The 24,631-nt window shown below is 37.6% G+C and overlaps 1 protein-coding gene across 1 annotated transcript in view; it reads right to left on the bottom strand.

Annotated features, from left to right (window-relative positions):
- The window catches only part of UBE2W (ubiquitin conjugating enzyme E2 W), an 80,468-nt gene that overhangs the window by 25,068 nt on the left and 30,769 nt on the right, over nt 1-24,631 (bottom strand). Inside the window, exons 2-3 of the mRNA XM_025870737.2 lie at nt 15,036-15,127; nt 8,906-9,008 (exon numbers count right to left, since the gene is read on the bottom strand). Coding sequence (XP_025726522.1) covers nt 8,906-9,008; nt 15,036-15,127 — 195 coding nt within the window. The remainder of the gene's footprint in view (nt 1-8,905; nt 9,009-15,035; nt 15,128-24,631) is intronic.

Genomic DNA, 24,631 nt, shown 5'->3' on the forward strand with positions numbered 1-24,631 from the left:
TGTTAAGCGTCTGCCTTCGGCTTAGGTCATGATCCCAAGATCCTGGGGTGGAGCCCCACATCGGGCTCCCTGCTCACGGGGAAGCCTGCTTCTCCTCCCACTCCCCCTGCTTGGGTTCCTGCTCTGTCAAATAAAATCTTAAAAAAAAAAAAAAATATATATATATATATATATATATATATAAATGCAAGAGCTCCACTTTCATAGATACTGATTCAGTAGGTATGATGGAATTTTTATAAAGCTCGTCAAATATAAACCAGTAGTTCCCAAACGAGACTTGCAGTATTCTCTCTTAGCCCTAAAACTGCCTCACTTGAAGACAGCAAAATCTTACTAAGAAGAAACCCCACCTTCAGTTATGTCAAATTGATGACGTATTTATTGTTCTAGGCATAAGTATTTTCCCCTTTATATAAGAGCAAAAAAGAGAGCCAGTGAAATAAGTGTGGCTAGAGTAAGGTATGTCAGCATTTAAAATGGGGCACTTACGGAAAGGTACCATAAGCTGGGTTTTTGCTTTTATTTTCAAGTATCTAGCTACAAATCTTGACTTCCCTACAATTTCACAAATATTTACATTTTAACAAAGCATTCTTTCATATAAGTAGGAGTCCTCTAGTATTTCAAGTATACTACTAACATATGGAAGTTGTTTCCTTGGCTGAAGCTAATACAAGAAAACAAAAGGAACTTTTTTCCTCAAAGGAATGACTTTACACACTTGCATATTTTTTGTTTCTTTAAATTTTAGTCATGCACCCTCCAGTCCCATTAGAAGGAGCTAAAATAAAGCTTAAAACTAAAATAAGTCTCAAAATAAGGGATATCACGTTATTTGCCCTGCCTGATTGCAGAACCCAATCTCCTACTTTAGCACAGCTGTATTTGAAGCCTATCATTTATCTCAATTTTATCTATCAGTGCTAGTATCCTTTTCATCACTTTTTGCTAAAAAAGGGCTGCTCTGCAAAAGGAACGGACTGCTTAAATGGTCTCGCAGCTCTGTACTTTTGAGTTTATCCACAATTATTGTAAATTTTATTTTTTATAAACATGTAGTTTATTCTATACATTTGATATTCCCACAATGTGTTATAGATGTCTAGAGTGGGAGTTTACAAATCTCGCAGAACATGCATCTGCTTTGGGGTATTCACTCTGCCACAAAATCCCATTTGACCAGTAGGATATTTTCCTTAAGAATACAGACAATGCCCAAGACCTTATCCCCTGGCCACAAATACTTTTTAAAGGATATTTTTTTTCCAATAAGGTCTCCTTTTTAAAAAGTCACACAGAACAGTGCTCTGAAAGTGCCAAAAAAAGGAAGAACTGCCAAGTTACCTTCTTTGGCAAAAATTAATCAATGCATCAGCAACCATCAAGGAAAATACACAGACAGCAAAATACAAAGGTTATCACAACATGCTCTGACTCGCCAATTCACAAAGCAGAAGGAAAGCAATAGTGCTCCTGGAGAGAATGGATTATAAACTAAATCACTTGGCCTGAGAGCCAAGAAGTTGCCACGAAGCAAAAGGAAACCAGGTGAGAGGAAAAGGGATGGAAAGCAGAAGAAGCCACCTCCAGCAGGAGCAGCAGACACTGATAAGCACCGAAGAGAGCGAGAAATTGAGACAGAAACAGCTTTGAAGGCTGAGGGGTCTGAAATAAAAAGAAATCAGATCTCCGTAAACCTTAAAGAAAGCAAAGCAAAGCAAAAAAAAAGCTGGGGCTTTTTAACATGCTGCATGCAGGGCAAATACAGCCAGCCTGAAACTTTCAGCAACCAAACAGGGGGCTCAATTAGCTGCACATATTATAGGTAACCCCTAGGGCCTAACCTGCCAGATACAGAATTTTAGAAGTTTGTCTAAACATGGAAAGGCTGAGTTTACATGCCAGAGATGAATTCCTGAAATAAAAGAAAAAACTTTTTTCAACAATTTATTCATGTAAAAAGGCTGGTAAGCAGTTTCCACAGACAGTTTTGATGTAAACTCTGCAATTCTGGTTCTTTGCATGTGATGGGGAAAGTAACCAAGGCTGAACTTCTTCAAGATCATGCTCTTAACCATCCTCATTTATTTAACACATGGTACAATCCAAAGGAGGAAATGGACATTTCAGTTATTTTAATGCAGCCAAGCAGGGTCTGAAAGCTTAAGAGATGATTAGCTGTTTTCAGAATTAAAAAACATTTTGGGGGGAATCCCAAGCAGCCGATAAAACTCAGATTTAACAAGACAACTGAATACGATGAATTTGAAACCAAAGGGAATAAATAAGAACTTTGCTAATTTCTTTACTTTAAAAATTTTTTTAAATAATTTATTCAAATTCAAACTTAGTCATATAAACAGTTAAAAACCAGAGAACTGCACATATTCATAAACCAAACAATAAAATGGAACTACAGATTTTAAAGAATAAGCTGTTTTACGAAAAAAAGCCACAATTTTAGAAAAGGATCTTAGATCTAATGCATGTGAATCACACCTGAAGTTCAGAGTCTGTATTAGAAGCAGTACTCAGATGAATCTAAATTTCCAAACACCTCCCTATCAGTATGGCATATTTTCAAGAGCAGGTGAGATCTAAGAAAACTAGGCTCAGTATCATAATTTTGGAGTTAAGCAAGCATATCCCACATCCAACCTGAAGTTTTAAGCAAGCCAACCTCTGGGTAACTTTTGGTACCAAATGTAGTGTCTCTCATAAAACTACTAATTTGAGAATGAAAGCCACCAATAATGACAAAATAGAGGATGGAGCTTAGGTAACTGTTTCTAATATCAAATTTATATTTATGAGTACATAAGGATTTCCAATCAAGCTCAATACTGAATGATCCCACAATACTGAGATCTGACCACAAGGAAGGCATGCTACTATGTTCAGACTAGTGTTCTGCAACTAATTAGAAAGTGAGACACCTAATATAGCATCAAACTAAGTCAAAACACATATTACAAGAATAAGCAGTACGAAACAAGCTATAAAATATAAAAGCTATAAAATATACAAAAAGGATACCAAGATTTCTTCAGGGGCAACATAAGGGAATGCTTTCTCATTAAAATTGTAAGTAGATGACAATGCTTAATGGGCAATTACAGAAACTGTACAAGCAGAATTTGTTGCAATCAGATATCTAATTATTAATAATATATGACACAGACAATCTAGCATAAATGGTAAATATCTGACAAAAGTAACTGGCGACTGGAGTCTTAGCGTAGTTTTTAATTCAATGCTCCCCTTTTAGTCACTTAATATGTATTAGTAGCATCAATATTAATAGTTTTTCTGGTCTTCCAAAATTACCCTTACCATGCAATTGTACAAGTATTACAAAGTCAAAATTCCTGGATACAATGAAACTAAATTTGGGTTCCCCTGGATGGTAAACCATTCTCTCTCCTTTGTAAGCTGTGTTCTTCTAGCCTACCAGTCTTCTTTATCTTGCCCTCTGCTTTACCCCCAAGGCTTCAACGAACAGCGTTCACTGTTCCCTTTCTCCTCGTCAGGTGTCCTAGATGCTAGACAATTTAAGGCAATAAAAATGGTTATTTAAGACTTTGGAAAGCTTAAACACCATCACATGAAAGAGCAAGGAAAATGACACAACAAATAAAAGGATGAGAATGCTATGAAAATGGGTTCTGGATCTCTGCAATGAAGGAGTGCTGAGCAACAGAACCAAAGGGTCTCGGTTAAGGTGCCATGAATAGGAAGGGGAATAAGGATGAGGAGAGAGCGACTACTCTTTTGCCCCAGTGTTTCTAAAGCTTTATAGTCAAGGTAAGTATATTTTCATCACCACTTTTAACATTGATATGGTTTCACGACTAAGTACCGTATCCTCTTTCCCCTAAAAAAAAATACTTCCCCACCTATTTCTAAAGCCTAAAATTTCTTCAACACAAATTAGAGTTGAAAAGCTTAAAAACAAAGTATAACCAGGATATTTACAAGATAATGTGTCTCAATTTTACTGCATTCAAATGGGATGTTTTGACAGAGGAAGGGGTTAAGTTTAAGGTCAAAGATATCTGGAAGGGAAGAGCTGCTAATGTGAGGGCGGAAGGAGAAAGGAAAAGAAGCAAAAACAGTAAAGACACTAAACTCGAAGACTTCACAGTTTGGAAGGAGAGGTGACTATACCTCCCAATTCCTTTGAGATAAATCTCCAAATCCTTTATATTGCAAGACTCTCTTGGATAAACCCCAAAACATCCTTCCTTTTTCACCTCCTGCTGTAACCCTCCATTTAATTGATACATAAAACTACATTTGCTCATAAATCTCAGAAGAAACCATGTCTTTTCATGATTTGCTCCACTTGTGACATAAACTCTTCTTCTGCTTTAAGTCCCAGTACAAACAGGTTTCTCTTTGCCCCCTCATTCTATTCTAAACCAGTCAATGCTTTCTCTTTTGCTCCCAAAGCATACAATTCATATTTCAACTTATGGTGCATCCAGTTGCACAGGCCAAAAGTTGTGGAGTCTTCCCTGACTCCTTTCTCTCGTTCATATTTCTTATCAATTTATTAGCAAATCCTGTTGGCTCAACTTTTAAAATAGGTCCAGGGGCACCTGGGTGGCTCAGCTGGTTAAGCGACCAACTCTTGCTTTTGACTCAAGTCATGATCTCAGGGTCCTGGGATCCCTGCTCAGTGGGGAGTCTGCTTGAGGACTCTCTCTGCCCCTTACACCCACTTGAGCTCTCTTTCCCTCTCAAATGAATATATCTTAAAAAATAATAATAAAATAAGTCCAAAATATGGCCATCTTCCACAACCTGCACTACTAGCTTTCTGGTGCAAGTCACCATCACCTCTCACTTGGATTACTACAGGAGTTGTCTGGTCTCCCTGTACCCTTGTACACCCAACAATGTGTCACACAAAAGCCAAATTTTTCCTTTTAATTTTAGGTAGGATTATGTCATTCCTTTGCTCAAAATATTCAAAGGTTTTTCATCTCATTCTGAGTAAAAACCAAAACTCTTACAATGGGCTATACAATCCATGACAGATCCTCCAGCCCAAGTTACTTCTCAGACCTATGCCCTTGACTTCCCCTCGTTTGTATACCACTCCAGGGACCTGCCACATGTGCTCCAGGTTCACAGCCTTTGCATTTTTTCTTCACCCGCTCTTTCCATACTTCATATGACTTACTCACTCACCTCTTTCAGATATCTGCTCCAAGGTCACCTTCTCAGTGAAATCTTCCCTGATTGCTCTATCCAATGTTGCAACATTCTCAATCCCCCTTTCTACTTTTTCCACCATCTTCCATACTATATGTTTTTGTTTATTGTTTATTGTCTCTTTCTACAAGAATGCAAACTCCACCTAAGGAGGTTTTTTATTTGGTTTTCTTCACTATTATTGCCAACACCTAGTACAGGGTCTGTTCTATGACACGTACTAGATAAATACTTACAGAAAGAATGCATCCACATCTGCCTATCCAAATACTAAAACAATTATTAAAGGCAGGCCCAACACCTTTTAATTTCTGTACTCTTTCATTTCTAAAGTACAGAGCACAATATTTGGCACATAATTTGGGTTTACTACACATTAAATCAGCCAATCGTTTACCTGTATCCTTGCACAGGAAAACAGAATACAGATATTTTATTTTCTGTATGGCTGATGGTAAGTGCACATTAGTAGAAAACAGTGATAGAAAAGTGCCTCATCTCTGCTCCCAATATTAAAAGGTTTTGCTGTCATTATTGTTTCTTTTAAAGCAAATGACTGGGCCAAACACCTTCTTTTGGATAGGCAGCTTTTTCACTGTAAAGTGAGATACATGAGAAATTAATTATAATTAGTAGGGAAAAGAGAACCCAGCAAACTATAAAGTTTATTATGGTCTTACAGATCTAACTTACTGATACAGAAGTAGTAGTAAGTTCACAATGAGACTAGTTTATTTTACGGTTATTTCCCCAAATTCTACTCTTTTAAGTAGTGATAAACTTAATACTGCTTCTTGCATAGGGAAATCAAAGACTAATTTTCTAATAAGTGCCAATGCTGTTGGGTCTCATAAATAAAATCTTTGGTGAATGAGGAATTTTACTGCCCTTGAGTGGTTCTAATCACTTCCCCAGAGTAATGGACCTCTGGAAAGTTTGTTATTGGAAAAATCCAAAATCTGTATGCACATCAAGTAATTGATGTGTGATTATAGATGCTGTGATTAATAAAAATTAAAATAATTAATAAAATAATTATAATATATATTATATATGTAATTACAAAATAAAAATAATTAAAAAATAATTATAAAGTATTAGTAGACTTAGAGCAGCTCTGTTATTTTCTCAATCACTGATACTATAATATACAACTGTGACATGAGAATGATGTTAAAAAGTGATATAAAATCTCTTCCAAAAGATTGCCCCAGAGCTTTCAAAGTTATCATTCTTTGTATTATCTTTCACTTTTAGAGATAACAATACTGGCTGGATAAATAAGCATTTTCCCCATTCTGGTACTCACACCTAATTGACAGTATGGAAAGGTGTAACTTGGGTTTGAGTCTTGACTATCCTATTAGCGAGCTTTTAAACCACAAACAAGACACTTTACTTCTAAAGCTTCAATTTCTTCACTTATGAGGATGAATCCATCTTCCCTAACCACTTCATTAGAGCTGTTACAAGATAAAATCAGAATGGAAATTACATTAGAAAGTATGATACAAATATTACTGCACAGCAGAAGGCATGGATGTAATGTGTGGCTGAAATGGTTAAGTTTGGACTTACATGAGAAGCTAAAGTTTTCAGACTTGACTCTGCAGAAAATAAGGAAGCATTAAAGGTTTTAAGGAGGAGGTAGGGATAGTTGTGGTGGTGGTGGTGGTGGCACTGTGTATCTGTGCAAATCAATGAGGTAACTGCACCTTCAAAGAAATCTAACAGCACTGTGAATGGATGGCTAGGAGTGGAAAGAACTAGAGGCTATTATGTATTAGTCCACATGAGAGATAGAAACTTGGACTACAGCACTGACAGTAGGGTAAGAGTGAACTGACTTAAGCACTGCAAAAGGATGTGAAAAGCTGCATCTAACAGTGAAGGGAAGAATTTCAATGCAAGCAGATAGGTGGACAATAACCCATGAAAAAAATTTTTTTTCCTTATTTTGTTACTGGAAAAGATGGAGTTTAGATGTGTTAAATTTGAGACATCTGGAGGTATTCAAGTAGTGATATCCAACAAGGGTGTGAAATTAAACCTCAGAAAGAAGAGGTTTTTTACGGAACTGTAGATCTGGGAGTTAGCTGCTTAAGATGATTGAAGATGTTAGAGAAAAGAGTGAGAATGAGGGGGTGCTGAATAAAGAACCCAGAGAACACCAAAATCAGAAGAATCAGAAGAGCGGGAAGAAGTCAAAACAGGGAAGGAGAAAAAAAGAATTTGAGATATGATAGAATCCATTACCAACACTCTAACTTACAGAAATATTCAAGATAAAATTCAAATGCTGCTTCAGAGTTTGATATTTGATTTAGATTTAAATACTAAGGAGAGAATTTAGAGGACACTTCTGACTTGGTTCATGTTTATAGAAATACTATTTTCCTCTGATGAAATATCTGTGGGCTCCCAGAGTAAGTCTTCTCCAATATTCCCCTAGTCAACAGTTTGGAGTTGGTGAGTGAGTCACATTCTTTCTTCATATACCTTCAACAAACTTAGCTGAAGTGAAGAACAGGTTGAAGGTGACAAGGAGATACCACTGCCTTCAAGGATTAACAATCTAAGATGATGCTGATAAGTCAAAAGGCTATAAAACGTGAAGATCATTTTCTAGAGAGAAGGAAGATGTTTGCTTTGGTTTATCATAGTCTACACATGTTTATAGAGGTCTAGAGGTCATGACAATACATAACCCTTAGCTTTATTTTTATGAAAATGATAAAAATGAGTTTCTTATTTTCTGCTCACATAAAAACTGCAGAACTCAAAGAGTCCATTTCCATTTAATTCTGTGCCTTTATTAAAACAAAGATTTCTTGTACTTACAGCACATTACAATAACTGACTTCCATCTATACTCCTACACTGTTTGGTATATTCTATTTAAAGTGGCAATGAAATATGATTTTCCTCAAAAATAACGTATTTCAGCACTTCACGAGTTTTAGCTATTTGAGATGCAGAACCTCATTATCTAGCATACTACACAGAGCTGGCATTAAGTCTTATCATTTTGCCACTAAAAACTCATTTACCCATCTCACCAAGTCAGAAATCTGGAAGTCATCCTAGAGTCTCCTTTTTTCTAACTTCCAAAAATTAATCATTCACCACAGTTAAACAGCTCTCAGTTAACAGCTCTCAAAAAAGTTCCTCTACCACCATTATCCCTTGTCTGAGTGTTAACCCATTAAATAAACTAACTGTGCCTCAAATTACACTGATAATCTCGTAATATAGTCTACCTTCATAGTACTAAAAGACTGCAAGGATAGCATGTCAATACAAAATCAAAGAAGTGTTCCTTTCAACAAAGCACTTGCCCCCTTACAATATCATTCTATCATCTTATCTAGGAATAAGTGCCTCTAGTTATTCCAAAATGCTAAGTTCTCCCACAACCCATGGGCCTGGGTTAGATTTCCATCCCCTTTTCTGCTAACATCTATTTATAAAAAATATTAAGTTCTTGAAGTACAAAAGCAGCAAAGCTCTAATCTCAATAAACTTCATATCTTAATTACATCACAGATAAGATAAAGGAACAAATCTATTCAAATAATTACAATGGATTTCTTTATAAGTTTGTATTTAGTCAAAAGTCACTAATTTAGTATTTTGCTATAATCTAAAAATACAATAAAATCTTAAAAAACAAGGCAGTTACCTGAGGAGAGTCAAAAGGATATCGACTACTAAACTTAAATAGAAGTTGAAACTTTTCCCCTTCATATAAGGTACCTGGTGCACCTTCCATGTCTACAATCCACCTAGAATAGGAAAAAGAAAAAAAAATTTAAAAATTTCATATAAGAAAAATTGGGATGAGAAAGAAAAGGGAACACTGAAGACTTTCTGTATACCAGGCACTGGGATAAGAGTCATTCATGTGCAAGAGGATACTTCATCCTCCCAACAATTTTAAAAGAGTAGGTGTATTAACACCCTTCTCTGATACTCAAAGGTTAAGTAACTAGATCAAAGTCAGACACATGGCAAAGGACAGAGCCAAATTTTAATCCAGGTCTGAAAACAAAATGAAAACCCAACTCAAGTGTGCTGACACCAAAGCCTGTACTCTCGCTACTCAATTTATGCTACCTTATTTTTCCAAAATACTATTTTTACAATGACTGACAAGCTCTACGCCCAACACAAGGCTTGAACTCACAATACTGAGATCAAGAGTCACATGCTCTACTGACTGAGCCAGCCAGGCACCCGTATCTCTCTCTCTTTTAAAAAAAAAAAAGGGAGGGGGGAATATGTTTCTCCCTCTGCCCCTCCCCCTGCTCATGCTCTCTCAAATATTAAATAATCTTAAAAATAAATAATTAAATTAATAAATTAATTTTAAAAAGGGGAAACTGGGGCACCTGGGTGGCTGAGTTAAGCATCCAACTCTCTATTTCAGCTCAGGCCTGCATCTTAAGCCCCGCTTAAGATTCTCTCTCTGGGGCTCCTGGGTGGCTCAGCTGGTAAGCAACTGCCTTCGGCTCAGGTCATGATCCCAGAGTCCTGGGATCAAGTCCCGCATCGGGCTCCCTGCTCGGCCAGAAGCCTGCTTCTCCCCCACCCACTCCCCCTGCTTGTGTTCCCTCTCACGCTGTCTCTGTCTCTGTCAATTAAATAAATAAATAAAATCTTTAAAAAAAAAAATTCTCTCTCTCTCCCCCTGCCACTCATGCACTCGTTCTCTCCCTTAAAAAATAAAATGAATTTAAAAAAATAAATAAAATTTAAAAAGGGGAGGGATTATGGTGGCAAAAATGATGGGGTCACACTGAGAAGTAAAAGTGGACCAATCATAAGAATCCTAATTAAAGCGCTGGCCAATTCCTTTCATCTTAAACTTTTTAGGTATAAAAATTTATTACTTTAAGTACAGGAAAACAAAAGGAAATAATACTGAGAATACAGTGTTGAGGTTCTAGTCATCACCCCACATACTATGGACTTAGAGGAGTATATAAAATAATAAATGTGCCTACTCTCTGAAAGCAATCAGCTAACATATACAGGGCTTTAAGAGCATAGCTATTCATTTTCAGAATGCATGTTGAATACCATACATGGTAATAAAAGACATGACCATAGAGCCAAGAGGCAGTATTTAAAAGGATTCTCATCTCAAAGTGTTGCAAAGGTAAATGGCATTACATATGCAAAACATGTAGTACTTTCCTGACACCAGCACCAGTACATAGTAAATTAAATATAGTGCATAAGCTGCATTAAAAAAAATAAAAACAAAAACCTATTCTCTTTACAAACTGGGTCCTTCCTAGCCATCAAAATCCCTTTTTATCCCTAACATCCACTATGCAAAATGATTATTCCAAGGAAAATCAGAGGACTTCCTGGCGCCCTTTAAGATTTGATTTGATTAACTGATTTGAGAGTACAAGAGCATGTGCTAGTGGGAGCAGGGGAAAGAACAGAGGGGAAGAGAGAGGGAGGGTCTCAAGCAGGTTCTGGGCTCAGCCCCAACTTGGGGCTCAATCTCAGGACCCTGAGATCATTACTTGAGCCAAAAACCAAGAGTCCAGTGTTTAACCAACTGAGCCACCCAGGCACCCCTCCTGGTGCCCTTTCATTCTCTTTATAAGGAAAATTTTAGGACAGAGATGCCTGGGTGGCTCAGTCGGTTAAGTGTCTGCCTTCAGCTCAGGTCATGATCTCAGGGTCCTAGGATCGAGCCCTGCATCGGGCTCCCTGCTCTGCGGGAAGCCTGCTTCTCCCTCTCCCACCCACCCTGCTTGTGTTCCCTCTCTCACTGTGTCTCTGTCAAATAAATAAATAAAATCTAAAAATAAATAAATAAATAAAATAAAAATTTTAGGACATAACGTACCATAAATTTACATGTGATCTATCCAAACACAGCTTTTAAATAATAGCTAAGCAAATATCTTAGTAATCCTTCCAATATCTGGATGAGATAGGTCAAAGGCAGCATAATTTTCAACACTGTGCAGGATAATTTTAAATAACTTTTTGCTAATTGAAAAAACAATATACGTTCACTATAGAAAATTTAGAACAGTAAAATAAACAAAACCACAGTATAGTCACTGTTGAAGTACTTTGGGTACATTTCATTCTAGTCATTTTGTAGTTTATCAATGGAACTGATGTCCAACAGTTAAATTATGTGTACACTTAAATTACATAAATTCAAATTATCAGTGTTTATGGGACACCTGGGTGGCTCAGTTGGTTAAGGGTCCTACTCTTGATTTCGGCTCATGTCACAACCTCAGAGTCATGAGCTCAGGTCCCATGTCGGGCTCCGTGCTGGGCATGGAGTCTGCTTAAGACTCTCTCTCTCCCTCTGCCCACCCTCACCCCCCCGGCTCACTCTCTCTAAAATATAAATAAATAAAAATTTTGAAAATGACAAAACAAACAAAAAACAAATCCTCCGTGTTTATGAGTCCAATTAAGGGCACATGTCCCTGAGGATGAATGAGTTCTTAACTTCTAGTAAGTAGCTACTGTTCTAGGATTCTAATGTTTAAACAGTTATTTTTCATGCATTCATGGTTCCTAATCAAAGAAACAGCCAACTATTCCCCTCCAAAGGAAAAACTAGCTCTGTTGGATATATTATGATATGTTATGACAGGATACACACCTTTTCAAAGGGATTATGTCTATACAAAATTTCTGCATTTCATGCTGACTACAGGTTGTAACTCAGGGGATACCATTCCACGGTCTAACTTTGAGAAACCATTTCCCTGTTACTGGTATTTATTTATTTTTAAAGATTTTATTTATTTGACAGAGAGAGACACAGCAAGAGAGGAAACACAAGCAGGGGGAGTGGGAGAGGGAGAAGCAGGCTTCCCGTGGAGCAGGGAGCCTGTTGCAGGGCTCAATCCCAGGACCCTGGAATCATGACCTGAACTGAAGGCAGATGCTTAACAACTGAGCCACCCAGGCACCCCTACTGATATTTAAATTGTTTCTAAATTGTCTCTAGAAATAGTACTGTTGAAATGAGTATAGTTAGTTCTAAGTTAATCTTTTTTTTTTAAGGTAAACTCTATGTCCACCGACATGGGGCTTAAACTCACAACCCCAAGATCAAGAGTTGCATGTTCTACTGAATAAGCCAACCAGGCACCCTTGGGTTAATCTTTCTCTGTCTCTGTTCCCTCCTTAGGTCAGCACAGGAGTTTATTTATTAGTTCAAAGGATATGATACTCTTATTTTTAAAGGTCTTAATACATGCTACCAAACTGTCTTCCAGAAAGCTTAATGTGTTTTTTTTTTATCAGCATTCTCATCCCACTTAAACATATCTTTTAAGATCTAATTTTTATAAAACTAGTTTTATATCCTGGAAGACAAAGATAATAAAACATTTGTGATACATTTACAATAAATTATTTTGAAAGAAAAACTGCCTGACATACATCTCTGAAAATGACAGGTTTATTCTGCAACAAAGATAATGCTGTTTTGGTAGTTAAACAATTTACGGTATAACTGCTTGAAAATCTATACAAATGTTTCCATTTGTACAAATGTAAAACATTCCTTTAACTTTTTATAAATCATTGTATTATATGGTTCCCCCACCACCAAAAAAAGGAAAGGTTGAAAGAGGAAGCACTTGATTATTACCAATGAAAATGGAATATAATGTTTAATTATACAGAACAAAAAAAAACTCATTTAATTATATAGAACAAATGTCATACACTCTAAATATGTGCTCCATTTTCACATTTTGTTTGATAGAAATGAAAAAATCAATCGAGAGTCACAAAAAGAAACAGAAGAACCTTAAATGCATATTACTAAGTAAAAGAGGCCAATCTGAAAGGCTACATACTGTATGATTCCAACTATATGACGGTCTGGGGAAGGGACAACCACAGGGACAGTAAAAAGATCAGTGGTTGGGGGGGTGATGAATAGCTGGAGCACAGGGGATTTTTAGGGCAGTGAAAATATTCTGTATGATACCATAATGATGATACATGTCAGTGAACATTTGCCCAAATCCTCAGAACATACAAGAATGAGTTATAAGGCAAACTACAGACTTCGGGGGATTATGATGTGTCAATCATACTTCATTAATTGTAACAAATGTCCCACTCTGGTGGGGGATGTTGATAATGGAGGAGGCTGTGCATGTGTGAGAGCAGAGGGTATGTGGGAAATTTCAATTTTGCAGGGAACCTAAAAATGCTCGAGAACCCAGCAATGTTTTAAAAAGACTGTTACAGAGCTAGAGATCTGAATCAATTTTCAAACAATATATCCATCCAAACATCAATAGATCCATTCTTCATATCCCCGTTTTTAAAAAAAGCTTGACTTCTGTTTTAAGTATGGACTCAAATCTCAAAGTCAAAGGTAACTAAAATTGTTTCTCTCAAAGGATAAATATGTGCATGAATTTTGGTCACTTTTGCTTTCTGGACCTAGAATACCACTTAGTATTTGAATTATCCTCTTTGTCCTACAGTTTGGTCTATAGTATACTTTTTACCTCGTTGCCTCCTATCCTATCCCTTTTATGTTTTTGAAGATTTTTTTTTTAATGTGGTTATTTGTTTTTGTTATTTTTAAGATTTTATTTATTTATTTGACAGAGAGACACAGTGAGAGAGGGAACACAAGCAGGGGGAGTGGGAGAGGGAGAAGCAGGCTTCCCGCAGAGCAGGGAGCCCGATGCGGGGCTCGATCCCAGGACTCTGGGATCATGACCTGAGCCGAAGGCAGACGCCTAACGACTGAGCCACCCAGGCGCCCGTTTTTGAAGATTTTAAGGAGAGGTTCCATTATTTTAAATTCCTTCCCCCCCGCCAATTTCAGAGCATTTACCCTTGTCTAACAAAACTATTAAGTTAAAGGAGTGATAAAAATAGCCTATACTGGGTTGTGAGATCTTAGGATGATACTCTAGAATAAACACTTCAAACTAATTCAAAGGCTCATCTTTACAAGAGGACACATACGTATCTCTCTACTCTTCTTGGGTTTGTATCTGGGAGAAGACTTCTTTGCACCCAAGGAAGGAGCGGAATTAGAATACTTCTGTGTCTTCCCTTCTATGCTTCACTTTTTTATCCTCATGAAGAAGTTTCTTACTATTAAAAGTGGTTGCTGAAGAGTCCGACAATCAGTTACCATTCTTTACAGGGCAATTAATGTGTTCAAGGATTGGAGACACCTCTTGACTACTACCCTCTTCAAACCTTTACATGTGGTTTTGAAAAATTTGATAAACAACCACATGCCAAACTGCTCTATTTTAGATGAAGATCATTTCATAAAAAAGTCAGACCAAAGCATATAGCTGCCTCTTTGGCAGGAAACACTTTAAAACATACTAATCAACATATGGTTTAAAAAAAAAAAAAAGGTTAACAAATCACACATTATATACAATGTGTATGATACTATTATGTAACACAAAATGGGGTATATAAATACATAGAATAAGATTTATTTACCTCTTGATGGAAGAGAGTGGGATGAAATATGAAAATTCCACATTTTATTTTATTTTTTTTTAAGATTTATTTATTTGAGAGACAGAGAGAGGAGAGGGGCAGAGGGGAGAGAGAGAATCTCAAGTAGACTCCCCACTGAGCGCAGAGCCCAATTTGGGGCTTGATCTCACGACCCTTAACCGAAATCAAGAGTCGGATGTTTAATCAACTGAGCTACTCAGGCACCCCAGAATTCTCCATTTTTAAAAATAAGTATATATATTCAGACTTTACACTAATAATAAAAGAAACAAGTACTTCAAAAATTAAATACTTACTGTGTAATTGAATTCTGAACACTCTTTTCATTTAAAGTCATTCCGGGAGGTGGGTCATTTTGCAAAGCCAACAGTTCTTTCTGCAGTCGTTTCTAGAAAAGAATATCAACAATAATTTGTACTTTGAAAAAAATGACAATATAAACATCCTCTAGCTTCACAGACTGAAATCCTTGAGTAAATTTCCTCCAAATGCTCACATCTTTTCCTTTGCAAGTCCTTTACATCTTATACATCTTATTATGCCTCTCTAATTTTTAATCGTTTGTCCTATAATTCACAATCAAAACACTTCTAAATATCCTGTTAACACTGATGCTGTAAAGTGGTTATGAAGAGCAGACAGCTACCTACAAAACTTCACTGTTACTCCACTGAGGTTATAAGATCTCAGCCTAGATTGTAACTGCTTAAAAGTTTTAGCAGTGTTTCCTTTACTACTTCCCAATTATAAAAACCATAGTTCTCCATCATCCTTAAAGAATGTGTCATTTCAGACATACAAGCTTTTCAAAAACACTATACAAGTAATCATACATGCAAAAAGCCTTTGGAAAATGTTCTGAATAACTTTAATTTACAATTTACAACCCATATTTGTTTTCATTTTTAAATAGGATACCTACACATAATTTAAACTTTCAATACTAGAGTATAATGTATCATGCATGGCCTGAGATATACTTTTTTCTCTACATATTAGATGTCCCCAAATGGCTATATTTTACATTCTTGTTTATATAGTTTTTATTGTTCAACTCTTCCCATGTTATCACTAGTGGACATTCTTTTTCAGTATACAACAAAGCAAAACAAAAACCATAGAAGGCCATAGCTTATGGGTTTAAAACCAAATAACCAATGTTACTAGAATTGCATGTAACTGGGGCACCTAGGTGGATCAGTCGTTAAGCATCTGCCTTCGGCTCAGGTCATGATCCCAGGGTCCTGGGATCAAGCCCCACATCAGGCTCCCTGCTCAGTGGGAAGCCTGCTTCTCCCTCTCCCACCCCTCTGCTTGTGTCCCCTCTCTCGCTGTGTCTCTCTCTGTCAAAAAAAAAAAAAAAAAAAATTGCATGTAACTATAAAGACTTTTTTAAAAATTTTTTTTTAAGATTTTATTTATTTGACAGAGAGAGAGAGAGAGATAGCAAGAGCAGGAACACATGCAGGGGGAGTGGGAGAAGGAGAAGCAGGCAGCCCAATGCAGGGCTCGATCCCAGGACCCTGGGATCATGACCCGAGCTGAAGGCAGACGCTTAACGACTGAGCCACCCAGGTGCCCCCTATAAAGACTCTTAATGAGCATCTTTTCCAAGCGTGGATATCTGTTCAGAACTCAACAATTCTCTGCTTAAAAGCTAGCTTGTGCTTTTTCTGGACAATGAAATATTACTAACAATATAGCAAATGTTTCTAGATCTTTTCAGTGTATGATACCTTCAAATAAGCTTAACATCACCCAACACCATTACAGATTAGAAAACTCCTCCCTTCTCCATTGAGAATCACTGAATAAGAACTTATTAATAGGCATACACTCGGCTCACAAGCAGCTATCTGTGGACCATCACACCTTTGCTTTGGTCTCTGTGGTCCTTCTGCAGTTACCTCCTACATTTGTCTGGCTGTCACCTCACAAGGAGGACAGACTATGCTGTTGATCACAGCAAACCCAGGGCCTAAGATATGCTAAAAACATTTGCTAATAAATCAGTAAAAGTGGAAAAAAAAATCTCCTAAATGGCTCTTTAAGTGGCCAGGAATGAAACCTTTCCTCAGATCTTGCAATATCACAATCGCTACTGACAGTGAAATAAAGTATCAGCTACTTGCAATTTCTGACCTCAGCTGTCTTCCAAAATGTAAAATAATTACAAATTGAAAAGTACTTAAGAAAAACTTTAATTATCTAAAATACAGAAATAAAGCTGCCTGAATAACTTGTTTTGAATAAAGGAATATATTTGTGATAAATTTGTTATATTAATTTATTCCACTTATAACAAATGTGGGTTATATGATCAAGTAAATGTTTTTATTAAGTTTATTTTAATTCCAGTATAGTTAACATACAGTGTCATATTAGTTTCAGATATACAATATAGTGATTCAATGATCAAGTAAATTTTTAAAAACACTGGGAACAAAAAGGAGAAACTGATTTCCTCAAAGGATTTCTCAGAGACTTCTGATACACTAACTGGCACAAATGATTCTCCAAGGGGAAGAAGGTAACACAGAGGTTTCCAAAGTAATGGAACCTCCTTAGTGTAAAGCATCTTGGAAAAGTCTTGTTTCAATAACCACATTTTGGGTAACACTGCTGTACAAATTCTCCTGATCTTGAGAATGTCACTAAAACAGGGAAAGCAAGCCCTTACTATCAAATCAAGGATGTATAGGAAAGTCAATGTGCATAGCTACTAATTGAAACGTAAGGATAGAAAGGTAAGCTAAGAAGAGTTTTATTGGTATGATTAGCCCTAGGTCTCCTGAACATAATGATAAAGGGTACTATGAAAAAAGAAATGTTTTCCACATCCTGATGCTACTTACATAATCACAAAGAAAGAGACCTGTGATGACCAAATTCCAAGAGAATCTCCAATTAACTCTGCTTCCTTATATTCACATTTTTCCGTAGTTCCTTCCCACCCTGTACCAAAACTGGTCAGTGTGACCAACAGAATATAGCAGAAATGATTTGTTATTCCCACGATTAGGCTCTAAAAGGCTATGGCTTACATTTTGGTTACTCTCTGTAGAATCACTTGCCATGCTGTGAACAGCCCAATTCAGAAGCTCACATGCTAAGATTACTGGCCTCCAGCTAATAACCACATGATTTGGAAGCATATTATCCAACCCTAACCAATCTTTCAGATGACTGTAGCCCAGGCCAATATCTTGCCTACAAACTAAAAAGAGACTCCAAGTCAGAACCATCCAGCTAAGCCTCTGATTCCAGACCCTTTGGACTGCAAGGGATTATAAATGTTTATTCTTTCAAATTACTGAATTTGGGGGAATTTGTTATATAGCAATAGATAATGCAGGACCTCTGCTCCAAACTTCCCTCATGAGAAAGGGCTATCATCCACTTTTCATTTCAATATCACAGGTCAGAATCCAAAACATTCACAGGACCACATTTTTTTTTTACTGAGGGGGTGGAGTCCCTACATTAAAAAGACAATTCATGGGGCACCTGGGTGGCTCAGTTGTTTAAGCCTCTGTCTTTGGCTCAGGTCAGGATCCCAGGGGCCTGGGATCAAGCCCTCCATCAGGCTTCCTGCTCAGGGGGAGTCTGCCTCTTCCTATTCATCTGCCTCTCTCCCAGCTCATGTTCTCTCTTGTGCTAAGAAATAAATAAAAGCTTAAAAAAAAAAAAAAAAAGACAATTCATGCCAGTTGCTTATTGTCTTATAGCTAGTAGGCAGTAAACGACTTTGCAAATCCACGTCCTCTCCAATAAAGAGATAAAGCAGGGCCAAAAGTTTGGGAGCTAATGAGTATTTACTAAGCTCAATAACAAAAGCAGCACTTAAAATCACAACTTAAAAAAAGACACAAAGAATGGAAGGTCAAGTGGTGTGTCTATTTGTCAGGTTCACAAAAAAACAGGGAATTTATCCTTCAGGGTGTATTCTTCTCAGAACAGTAGTTCATTGGAGAAGGCAGGAAATGTCTTTATTTATTTTTAAAAAGATTATATTTGAGGGTGCCTGGGTGGCTCAGTTGGTTAAGCAACTGCCTTTGGCTCAGGTCATGATCCTGGAGTCCCAGGATCGAGTCCTACCATCGGGCTCCCTGGCTCAGCGGGGAGACTGCTTCTCCCTCTGACCTTCCCCCCCTCCTGCTCTCTCTCTCTCTCTCTCTCATTCTCTCTCTCAAATAAATCTTAAAAGACTTTGAGAGAGAGTGTGTGTGTGTGTGTGTGTGTGTGTGCGCGCGCGCGCGTGCATGGGCGCACGTGCAGGGGAAGAGGCAGAGGGAGAGGAAGAAGCAGACTCCCCACTGAAAACAGAGCCTGATCCCAAGACCCTGAGATCACAACCTGAACTGAAGTCAGATACTTAACTGACTCAGCCACCCAGGTACCCTGACATGTCTTTAAATAAGCAATCAGTCCCCTCAAAGGTCCTCTGGATCTTCTAAGCAATTGGTTCTCATCAGCTATACTCAAAAACAATAAAACATGGGGTGCCTGGGTGGCTCAGTCGTTAAGCATCTGCCTTCGACTCAGGTCATGATCCCAGGGTCCTGGGACCGAGCCCCACACCAGGCTCCCTGCTCCACGGGAAGCCTGCTTCTCCCTCTCCCACTCCCTCTGCTTGCATTCCCTCTCTTGCTGTCTCTCTCTGTCAAATAAATAAACAAAATCCTTAAAAAAAAAAAAAAAAGAAACTGGTTCTAAGTTTCCTGAATCTGGACATAGAAGCTAAAAGAGAAGGGCCTAAAAAAATAGATGTAAAAAAAAAAATGAAAATTCCTACTCAGTTCAGGATGTGAAGAACTAGTGTAACTATTTAGAGATCACACCATGGAGCATCAATCAAAAGAAAGCTATTATCGCATGAGGAGGCATTCAGCTCCTAATTTTGAAGACAAAGTGTAGAAAAAGCAGATGAGAAACACTAGCAAAAGCAATGATACCACCCGCTGTGAATACCAGCATGGCAACATGGTCGGCTTTCCCAGACAGTGCTGAAAATGGCAGCTACAGACTGAGGTAACTGGCGATAATGGGAAATAACTGCAGAAGGTAACTACTGTAACCAAAGAAGTAGAACTATCCAGAAACCACTGGGAGGGGAAGAAGCCAAGAAATTAGAGTTCCAATGGTTCTTGGCCAAATATCACCCCTGTCTGTACCTAAATTGGTGAGGTATGGGAAAACTAATTACATATATTGCAAATGCACCATAATTCTCTGAATCTAAGAAACATCGTCAATCATAAGATACACCATTATTTCATGGAACACTAGAAAAGGAAAATTGCTGCCAATTAAACAATAACACATCACTGGTAAGACATCAATTCCAGATGTTTAAATATGAAAATATGTGCATTTAAAAATCTATCGATATATTAATAAAAGTTTAATTTGAGTAAATTTAATGTCTAAAATGATTCTTTTCTCAATTATTTTTTTTGAAGATTTATTTATTTGAGAGAGAGAGAGAGAGAGAGCATGAGAGGGGGAGGGTCAGAGGGAGAAGCAAATTCCCCACCAAGCAGGGAACCCGATGTGGGACTCGATCCCAGGACTCCAGGATCATGACCTGAGCCAAAGGCAGACACTTAAAAACTGAGCCACCCAGGCGCCCTTCTTTTCTCAATATTTAACACCTAACCAAAAATACATGATCTCCGTCAACCTTTAAATATGCATTTTATTTCCAGAATTTGCACAATAGCAGTACACAGAAATCTTGTCTTCCCAGGCAAAAAGGCCTGAAGTTACTAGCAAAAGAATTTCTTTTTCTATCTTATTCATCAAAAACGGCCAGGCCCAGAACCTAAATGTTTGGAAGCAACTCAAATGTAGAATAAATCTGAAAATTCCATCTAAGCCCTCATTTTATGTTGGCTCAAGTCTGGAAGACTCGCAGGAATTTGAGCTCGTAAGAGATCCAAGTGGATTTATATATTCAATAAGAAAGACCCTGATACATCTAGATACTTTGAGAGAAAAATAATTAAACACTTTCAGGGTTAAATAGGTGACAGGGATTAAGGAGTATACTTATGATGAGCTGAGCACAGTACGATGTATGTATGGGAGTGCTGTATTGTACACTTGAAAGTAATATAACACTATGTTAACTAACTAGAAATAAAAAATTATATGGATGTCAAATACATACATACATAAAATCTCAGACATCCTAAATTTTTTTAAAATAAATGTGGTAAAACTCTATCCTAAAACAGATTCCTGACGTTATGTGTACCGAACATAATTTAACCTAATAATAATGACATTATTGTAACAGCCTTAAATAACAATGAAGTCTATAAGCCCATTTGACTCTACAGCAAATTGCGAAAATTTGATATCCTTGTTTTACTGTCATCTCCATTTTTATTGTCAATAACTTGTCACAATATCTCACCTCTAGTCACTGACATCTTTTTCTTTCTCCTCTTTTCTCTTTCCTTTATCTGCTGTTTCCCCCTCTGCAACCCCACCCTACATTACCCAGCAAAATTTATTTTTGGTGGATACATCACATTATTTTTGTTTCACCCTACTCATCTTTGGTGCTATCATCAATACTGGTAAACATTTATTGCTTCACATGCTCTTAAACTATAAATATACTGACTCACTGAAACTAACTGGAGAAATCAGGGATAATTTCTCTAACTCCTCATTAAATGAAAAGCATGGCCCAGTAATAGGTCCACAGACCACACTTTGTTTAGCACATGCTAAACCATAAAGTGTTATCCCAATGATGTGATCTCTGCCTCGTCAGCTACTCTCATTTTCATCAATGCCCACTGTTACATATTAGATCCAGTTTTTGCTTTTTTACATAGCTGGGTATGATGGGTATGACGGTATAAAAAAAAAAAAGTACTATGGTTGTTCTATAGTGCACATTACTGTTTAAGATGAAGATCAAACAAAATGCACCAATAGCCAGTTGTGAATGCAACGTAAAAGTTCTTAAAGGAAATTAAAAGTGCTACGTCAGTGAACACCCAAGTGGTAAGAAAGTAAAACAGCCTTACTGCTGATATGGACAAAGTCTGAGTGGTCTGGATAGAAGGTCAAACCAGCCACAACAGTCCCTCAAGCCAAAGCCTAATCCAGAGCAAGGCACTAACTCTTCAAATCTGTGAAGTCTGAGAAAGGTGAGGAAGCTACAAAAGAAAGGTCTGAAGCTGGCAGATTGGTTCATAAGGTTTAAGGAAAGAAGCTGTCTCCATTAACATGAAAGTGCAAGGTGAAGCATCAAGTGCTGATACACAAACTGCAGTTAAGTTCTCCAGAAGATCCAGCTAAGATAATTAATGAGGGTGACTACACTAAACAACAGATTTTCAGTGGAGATGAAACAGTCTTCTACTGGAAAAGATGCCATCCAAGACTTTCATAGCTAGAGAGAAGTCCATGCCTGGCTTCAAAAGCTTCAAAGGACAGGCTGACTCTTTTTAGGGACTAATGCAGCTGTGGACTTTAAGCTGAAGTCAATGCTCATTGATGATTCCAAAAATCCTAGAGCCCTTCAGAATTATGCTAAATCTACTCTGCCTGGCTCTGTAAACGGAACAACAAAGGCTGAATGACCGCACACCTGTTTGTAACACAGTTTCCTGAATATTTTAAGTATACTCTTGAGACCTACTGCTCAGGGAAAAGATTCCTTTCAAAATATTGCTACTCACTGACAATGTACCTGGTCGCCCAAGAGTTCTGATGGAGATGTACAAAGAGATTAATGTTGTTTTCATGCCAGCTAAAAGAACATCCATTCTGCAGTCTATAGATCATGGAGTAATTTCGACCTTCAAGTTTCATTATTTAAGTACATTTCATACGATATAGTTCCAAAAGAGTTGATTCCTCTGATGCATCTGGGCAAAGTAAATGGAAAATCTTCTGAAAAGAATTTACTATCCTAAAGACTGATAAACCCCTGGCCAGACTTATCAAAAAGAAAAGAGAAATGACCCAAATCAACAAAATCATGAATGAAAGAGGAGAGATCACAACCAACACCAAAGAAATACAAACAATTATAAGAACATATTAGGAGCAACTCTATGCCAGCAAATTAGATAACCTGGAAGAAATGAATGCATTCCTAGAGATGTATCAACTACCAAAATTGAACCAGGAAGAAATAGAAAACCTGAACAGACCTATAACCACTAAGGAAATTGAAGCAGTCATCAAAAATCTCCCAACAAACAAAAGCCCAGGGCCAGATGGCTTCCTAGGGGAATTCTACCAAACATTTAAAGAAGAATTAATACCTATTCTGAAACTGTTCCAAGAAATAGAAATGGAAGGAAAACTGCCAAACTCATTTTATGAGGCCAGCATTACCTTGATCCCCAAACCAGACAAAGACCCCATCAAAAAGGAGAATTACAGACCAATATCCTTGATGAACATGGATGCAAAAATTCTCACCAAAATACTAGCCAATAGGATCCAACAGTACATGAAAAGGATTATTCACCACAACCAAGTGGGATTTATCCCTGGGCTGCAAGGTTGGTTCAACATCTGCAAATCAATCAACGTGATACAATACATTAACAAAAGAAAGAACAAGAATCATATGATCCTCTCAATAGATGCAGAAAAAGCATTTGACAAAGCACAGCATCCTTTCTTGATCAAACCTCTTCAGAGTATAGGGATAGAGGGTACAAACCTCAATATCATAAAAGCCATCTATGAAAAACCTACAGCGAATATCATTCTCAATGGGGAAAAACTGAGAGCTTTCCCCCTAAGGTCAGGAACGCGGCAGGGACGTCCACTATCACCACTGCTATTCACCATAGTATTAGAAGTCCTAGCCACAGCAATCAGACACCAAAAAGAAATCAAAAGCATCCAAATCGGCAAAGAGGAAGTCAAACTCTCACTCTTTGCAGATGATATGATACTGTATGTGGAAAACCCAAAAGACTCCAGCCCAAAACTGCTAGAACTCATACAGGAATTCAGTAAAGTGGCAGGATATAAAATCAATGCACAGAAATCCGTGGGATTCTTATACACCAACAAGACAGAAGAGAGACAAATCAAGGAGTTGATCCCATTTACAACTGCACCCAAAACCATAAGATACCTAGGAATAAATCTAACCAAAGAGGCAAAGGATCTGTACTCAGAAAACTATAAAATACTCATGAAGGAAATTGAGGAAGACACAAAGAAATGGAAAAACATTCCATGCTCATGGATTGGAAGAACATTGTGAAGATGTCAACGCTACCTAGAGCAATCTACATATTCAATGCAATCCCCATCAAAATACCATCCACTTTTTTCAAAGAAATGGAACAAATAATCCTAAAATCGAATGGAACCAGAAGAGACCCTGAATAGCCAGAGGAATGTTGAAAAAGAAAAGCAAAGCTGGCGGCATCACAATTCCGGACTTCCAGCTCTATTACAAAGCTGTCATCATCAAGACAGTATGGTACTGGCACAAAAACAGACACATAGATCAATGGAACAGAACAGAGAGCCCAGAAATGGACCCTCAGCTCTATGGTCAACTCATCTTTGACAAAGCAGGAAAGAATGTCCAATGGAAAAAAGACAGTCTCTTCAACAAATGGTGTTGGGAAAATTGGACAGCCACATGCAGAAGAATGAAACTAGACCATTTCCTTACACCACACACAAAAATAGACTCCAAATAGTTGAAAGACCTAAATGTGAGACAGGAGTCCTTCAAAATCCTTGAGGAGAACACAGGCAGCAACCTCTTCGACCTCAGCCGCAGCAACTTCTTCCTAGAAACATCGCCAAAGGCAAGGGAAGCAAGGGCAAAAATGAACTACTGCGATTTCATCAAGATAAAAAGCTTTTGCACAGCAAAAGAAACAGT

Source organism: Callorhinus ursinus, unplaced genomic scaffold (assembly GCF_003265705.2).
Source record: "Callorhinus ursinus isolate GAN/ISIS: 27379988/994484 unplaced genomic scaffold, GSC_fseal_2.0 scaffold5, whole genome shotgun sequence".
Taxonomy (NCBI): domain Eukaryota; kingdom Metazoa; phylum Chordata; class Mammalia; order Carnivora; family Otariidae; genus Callorhinus; species Callorhinus ursinus.